The 6,575-nt window shown below is 39.8% G+C and overlaps 1 protein-coding gene across 1 annotated transcript; it reads right to left on the bottom strand.

The window, feature by feature from the left end:
* Positions 1-1,260: 1,260 nt before the first annotated feature.
* On the bottom strand, positions 1,261-5,512 carry LOC122072279 (pectinesterase). Its single transcript, XM_042636862.1, has 3 exons — positions 5,000-5,512; positions 4,127-4,807; positions 1,261-2,198 (listed from the first exon to the last, which is right to left on the bottom strand). The coding sequence occupies exons 1-3, from the start codon at positions 5,358-5,360 to the stop codon at positions 1,519-1,521; spliced, it is 1,722 nt and encodes a 573-aa protein (XP_042492796.1). The 5' UTR covers positions 5,361-5,512; the 3' UTR covers positions 1,261-1,518.
* Between the last annotated feature and the right edge of the window lie 1,063 nt (positions 5,513-6,575).

Below are 6,575 nucleotides of genomic sequence, written 5' to 3' on the forward strand. Positions count from 1 at the left end.
CACAGAAATACAATATCCAGTTCCTCTGACATCTGGGTTGCAGAGGGAAAATAACAAGGCATGTTAACCAAATCCAACTTGAAAGAACTGATATGCATATCTGAACCTGTTTCTATAATTTTGTTCCTTTGCTTTTCTGACCTATCAAAAAAAAAGTTGTAGAGGGAAAGGAGGAGGAAGAAGTGGGATGCGATAGCGAGGGGCAGTGATGGTGATGCGATGAGCAGAATCGAATGAGGGGTTGTGCAGCAGTGTGGGGTTGAAACAAGGGGTATGAGAAAGAGAGGTTGAAAGTTGAAACAAGGGTCTACGAAGGCTCAGAATGGGGTGTGTCGATGCTATTCAATCTTCTGAAGAATTCATTTTAATTTCTTGAAGAATTATTTGTTTGTTCCTTGTTACTGGTTTCATGTTCAGTTCAAGCAATTCATCTTTGGAAGGTTTCCGAGGCAGACCAGGTGTTTTGATTTCTTCGTAGTTGAAACCTTTTTCAATCTTTTCAGGAAGGTTTCATTTTAGGGCATTGGCCATGTGGAATTCCCTTAATTGGAGTATAGGATCAAAACTGTGAAGAATGTCTCATGTTGAACACTGTGTTGTATTGGATAGTTTTGTAAACCCAAACAGTGCGAAGTTTGGTAATGAGAAATTCAAAGAGGGAGAAGATTAGGTTCACCGAAGATAGGGCTTCGATTGAAGGAGGATTAGGGCTTCGATTTCAATCAAGATTAGGCTTTGATTGAAGGAGTAGGGTTGGAGTAGGGCTTTGGTTGTAGAATCGCTTTGAACTTCAGGAGTAGCAGGGTCTTCTCGGTGAGAGCTCCGGTGAAGAACACAAGGTGGACATGAGAGTTTAGCTTCCTCCTCTTATTTTGATCGATTATGTAGAGGGGCATTTAGGGTATTATAAAAAATATGATAGGTACTTAACAGTAAAAAATAACATTGACTCACGGTTGATAGAATCTTTTGATTTGGGGGGAGGAGAGAAATAGTTCAAAAAATGTGGGGGAACTTGATATTTCCCCAAAGTTCAGGGGAGGAGAATGATAATTCCTCAATTATTTATTGTTCTCTTTAACTCCACAGCCAACCCCCAATAACCCTAAATAAATTAAAGCTATATTCCTAATATCAAGGATTGTTGTGGTATATTTCATTGGTACTTTGTCACTTAATTCCTTTCTTATCCTACTTGTAATAAAATTGATTTCTCAAGATAAAAAACCAAGGATAATAGAAGTATCAAGACAACTAATGTTATTGTCACCGATATCATTGTTTTGATCGGTACCTTTATCTGAATAAAAACTGTTCTTTACATATGCCATACATGAATTACACAAAGACAAGCTAGAAGCCAAGTAGTGGCCGGAATGCCAAACTTTTTTTTACAAGTCATGATATCACCATCTTATTTAGGGGATATGGGCAGAATCATACAAAACCCTAGCAATAATTCTTACAGGGCAGCTAACAGAACATGAGGAATGAAGAACATTAATTACATGTGACGTATTAAAGGCAGGAGACGTAAGTGACACCAGTAGAAGGCAACCAAGAGTCCCCTCCGATGAACTTGGCGACCGTAAACTGAAGTGCGTCGGGAGCGGAGATGAGGTGAAACCCAGTCCATTGCACCCTCTGAGAAGTCCTGGCGCCAGGTCCAGAGTTCTGGTACTCCGCAAAGTAGAGAGTCTTGAGGGCGAACCCACCCGACCACTCCACCCAACCTCTGGCGTCTATGGCACCGTCGATGCTGGACTGCATCACCACCGATCTCGAGTACTGCTTCCAAGGCCTCCCAAGGTAAGCTTTATGCCCCCCAGAGAAATCGGCGGAACGAACGATCCTGGAGCTCTGGACGGAGAAGCCGGTGTTCTGGCCAGAGTCGCTCCTGCCATTGGCCAAGATGACGTTGAAGCCTCCGGAGTGAGGTTGGCGTAGGACTAGATTGCACCTCTGAAAGACAGCGGCGGCGTTGCCGAAGATGAAGTCGATTGTGCCGAGAATGTCGCACTCCCTGTAGAACTGGCGGAAGGCCAGCGCGTATAGCGTGTCTTGGTACCCAGAGATACTACACCTGTACAGCACCGATCGATCCGAAGCGACATATAGGGCCACGGCTTGCTTCGCTTGCGGCCCCGCCGTATTTTGGAATCCGATATCTCTTGCGATGAATCCATCACCACTGATTGCTGCAATCAATATAATATATAATTATATATACTCAACATCAATCATTGCTCCCCAGTTTGTTAGCTCTAAATTCTAATTACCTTTAACTAAAGACTCAAGAGATATTACAGTGTCAGTACGAGGATAGAAAAGTAAAGTTAAAATGGATTTGACACCTCCGAGGTTTCAACAAGAAAAACCCTAAAACAAAAGGTAATTTGTAAAGTGATTTTAAGGAAAATAATATGAAAGAGATTATAAAAGATGGAAGAGTATTTCAGATTCAACTCTGATTCCGCACACTTATTTGTGTCACATGGTAGGAGTTAGGGGTGAAACAGGGCTGGGCTGGGTTGGGTTGGGTTGGGTTTCTTACCCTAATTTAATCCTAGGTCCTCAAAATTCAACCCAGGCCCAATCCAATCCTGTCGGGTTCATGTTTAGGCCCAACCTCGTCGGGTTCATACCAACCCAACTCGACCCTAATTGACCCTATCAGGGCCAGGTTGGGTTGACCTTGACTCCTATAATGGTTGGGTTTACCTTGATTGACATGTTTTTTCTATTCATGTTTCATATATTAAAAAATTATAGAAAAATAAATACCTATTGGAGCCCTAATTTCTATTATAATGATGCAAGATTAAATTTCGGGACGGATTGGGTCGGGTTGGGCCGGGTTGAGGCCTCAACCCTAACCCAACCCACCCTGACCCAGGGTTGGGGTTTTTCAACCCTAACCTGCCCTCAAGGCCAAAAAACTTGGTCTAAACCCTGTTTGGGCTCAGGGCGGGTTCGGGTTGTCAGGGCCAAACTTTCACCCCTAATAGGAGGAATGAGTAGTTTGAAGGATCGATTGTGCTAATTAAGGAAAATAAAATATGATTTTTTATTGAAAGATTCAGACAACGGTGTGATTGATTGGAATGGATTTCTATCAACAATTTCTTCAGCACAGAAAGACAGGAAGTGGATCACTATAATAGTTCATAATTTTAAATATAAGATGTTTAGGGTGAAAATTGACATGCAATAGTGTCTCTGTTTCTATTAAATTTGAGCCTTATGGCAAAAATAGGCCGTGAAACTAGATATTCCTATTTGATTGGGCCAACTAGAAAATTCTGTTATCAAAAAAGAATGCTGTTGACCATGGTGTGCTACGTACATCTATCTCTCTTCTTCACTGAAACAAGGGATAAATATGTGATTTTACATGGTAGAGAGAAAAAGAGATTGTGTAGGCCACCTTTCTAATAGTTTTTTCTTCTCAAATATTTTCTTTAGGCTGTGTTTGATAGTCAGGAGAAGGAAAAAAAAAAAAAGAAATTTAGAAAAGAGAAGAAAATAAATGAAATGAAATGGAAAGAAAATAAAAAAAAGTATTTATGTTTGACTAACGTAAAAAGGGAAAAGAAAAGTTTTTGTATTTTCTTTTGTTCTCTTATGTTTAGCAAAATTATTTCTTTGGGGTAAAAGAAACTCTATCATTTTCAGGATGAATTTTGAAATTTAAAAAATAATCTTCTATTGATTGATTGATGTTGAGGACATGCCAAATACAAAGAGAACTTCTAGAACCAAAAACTTTTCTTTTCTTTTTTTACCGACTATCAAACACAGCCTTATCGAAGGAAAATACACTAAGCGAAGAGTAAATACACCAAAATCTCAAGAAACGAAACAACCGACCGAAGAGAGAGAAACGAACAAAACTAGAAGACCGGACGAAACAAACAACAAAATAACAATTTATTTTTATCAACTGCGACATGTCATGGGATATTCGTCAATTGGCATCAGTTATATACCATGCAATGTGGGAGCTGTAATAGGTCCAAATTTGTGGACAAATTAACTCCAAGATTACATTCCCCAAGCCAAGTTGGTGAGGTTGGAAACAAACACCTGAAATCCAAGAAAAAGAGAGCGAGAGAGAGTGGTTTACCAAATGTGGGCGTGTGTGATAGAGAACTGCCAGAAGAGACGCTATGGCTGCCGACAATAATGGTGGAATATTTGCCATCACCAATCAAGGTGATGCCGTTTTTCTTGGTTCGGATCTTCTCTTTATACACCCCGGCCTTCACGTAGATGACGAACCGTCCCCCTGTAGCTGCATTGATTGCTTCGTGCACGCTCATAAAATTACCTGTCCCATCCTTTGCCACCACCGCATTGGCTTTGATCCCTCCACCACCACCAGACCCAGATCCACTCTGTAGTAGTTCCCGATCTTTGGGCGATACCCAGCTTGGGAAATGCAAAGGCAAAGATGGGGAGCTAGTCGTCGTCGTCGTCGTCTCATGAGAAGCCACACGATGAGAGAGGCGTCGGCCGCTTCTGGAAATGCGATTGACCAGCGCCAGTGAGTTACTTGCCAACCGAGACAAGTGCTCCATGCTATTCGAAATTTTACCCACCGATAAGCTCCCGGTCGACGACAGAAAAAAAGAAGAAGAAGACGACGACGAGTATTCCACCGAGTCTTTGCAAGCTTGCTGAAAGGTTAGCACAGCACTCAGCCATGTTTGGATATCGTGCTTGCTTTTGATACGCGAGTTTCTCAGAGCTATTAGGGATTGGTTCAGTCGTTTGAGAGACATGTCCATCACCTCAACACAGTAACCTGCGCACGCGAACAAATAAGGTTAAACGATTGTTTTTTCGTTAACATGTACGTGTTCTTCCACGCCACGTGTGGTAAATTAATTTGACAACAAAATATTAAATAAATAAATAAAAGAGAAGAGAGATTAAGTAGACTCCTCAAATATCTCTTCTTCCGAATACCTGATCTTGACTATGTATAAAATAGTACCTATAGACATAGCAAGACCATGATGAGGATGCTGGGATTTAAGGCTCTTAGCAAGTTGGTAGTTTGGAAGGATTGCAGCTGTGGAGAGCTTGGTGGTCTCATCTATAGTCTTTTCCAGCAGGGCAGACACCGTGTCATGGACATTTGGATGCCCTAACAAGGTCTCAGCGCAGAGCTTAGGGTAAGTAGTGAAGCCACATTCATTCTCCTGGACACAGTTGTTCCTTGCTGCAGGTTGCAGTTCATGATCGTTAGCAACAACCATGCCCCATGACATGGGCATTACCCCTCCTACTGCCGCCCGCACTAACAGTCCAAGTACAGGCCAGTACAGCCTGCCAGTAATTAATAATGACAACATATTATTAAAAGATATACAAGCAGACAAGGCTAACCCAGAAGGTGGAACAAAGAAAAAGGACTTGTAATAGATACTACTAATTAAGCTCAATTATTCCCTCTTCTTTCCTAATTCTGATTTCTCGCTCCCCCGGCCTGTGCAGTAGTAAGCCAAACCCACCAGAGCATCGGACATTGGAGGTTGTAATTTATAATAGTGATGAATCCCAACATATAGAAGTTAGGTTGGTAGTCAATTCTATCAAGGGAGGCAGATGAGTGGTGCGTATAAGTCCATGACCACTTGTATGTGTACATGAGTAACATATGTCTCTGTCGTGGGACTTCAATAAGGGACCATATATATAATAGGAAAAATTACATGATTATCTATTTCTAGGTTTTTCTTTACAAAATTACCCATCAAAAGTTTCAGTTAACAAAAATACTCAAAATTAGGTTTTCCTTTACAAAATTACCTACTTAAAGTTTAAGTTAACAAAAATACCTAAAATTAAGTTTGGGTTTACAAAACTACCCATTCAAAGTTTTAGTCATAAAAAAATACATGATTATATGTGGAAGATGAAGAATCACTATTTTGGGAAGTTTTGTAAACCCAAATTTGATTTTGGGTATTTTTGTTAACTAAAACTTTGGGTGGGTAGTTTTGTAAACTCAAACCTAATGTTGGGAATTTTTGTTAACTAAAATTTTTTGTGGGTAATTTTGTAAAGGAAAACTCAAAAATGGGTAATATGTAATTTTTCCATAATAATATTATAATCTATCAGACCTGCATGCACGCTCAGCTACTCTACAATCTGGATCCATAATTATATATAGAGTATCTGTACGTACAAGTCTCATATTATATTTTTATATATTGAATAAAACTAAATGATCGAAATTGTAAACAAGTGGCTATATAAAAGCTGATCAACTTTGAAGGGAAATTGATCATGATTATAAAAATGCTTTGGATAATAACATTGCCCTTGTTTAGCCGGTTGACTTCGTTTGTTGTATCTGTTTTTCTTTTTTGTGTTTAATATATTTTTCATTCACTAAAAAAAAAAAATGCTTCAATGGATGTGCTCTAGATAATCCTCGCCAATCAGGGGCTGATGTTGTATTTAGGGATTCAACTAGAGTCCCATCTCAATGTTTTCCTTTTTTACTGAAGGAGTAGTCACAAAGTTTATTGTGGAATTTGCCGCCTTTTATTTTTAAGGTA

This window comes from Macadamia integrifolia, chromosome 2 (assembly GCF_013358625.1).
Source record: "Macadamia integrifolia cultivar HAES 741 chromosome 2, SCU_Mint_v3, whole genome shotgun sequence".
Classification (NCBI taxonomy): domain Eukaryota; kingdom Viridiplantae; phylum Streptophyta; class Magnoliopsida; order Proteales; family Proteaceae; genus Macadamia; species Macadamia integrifolia.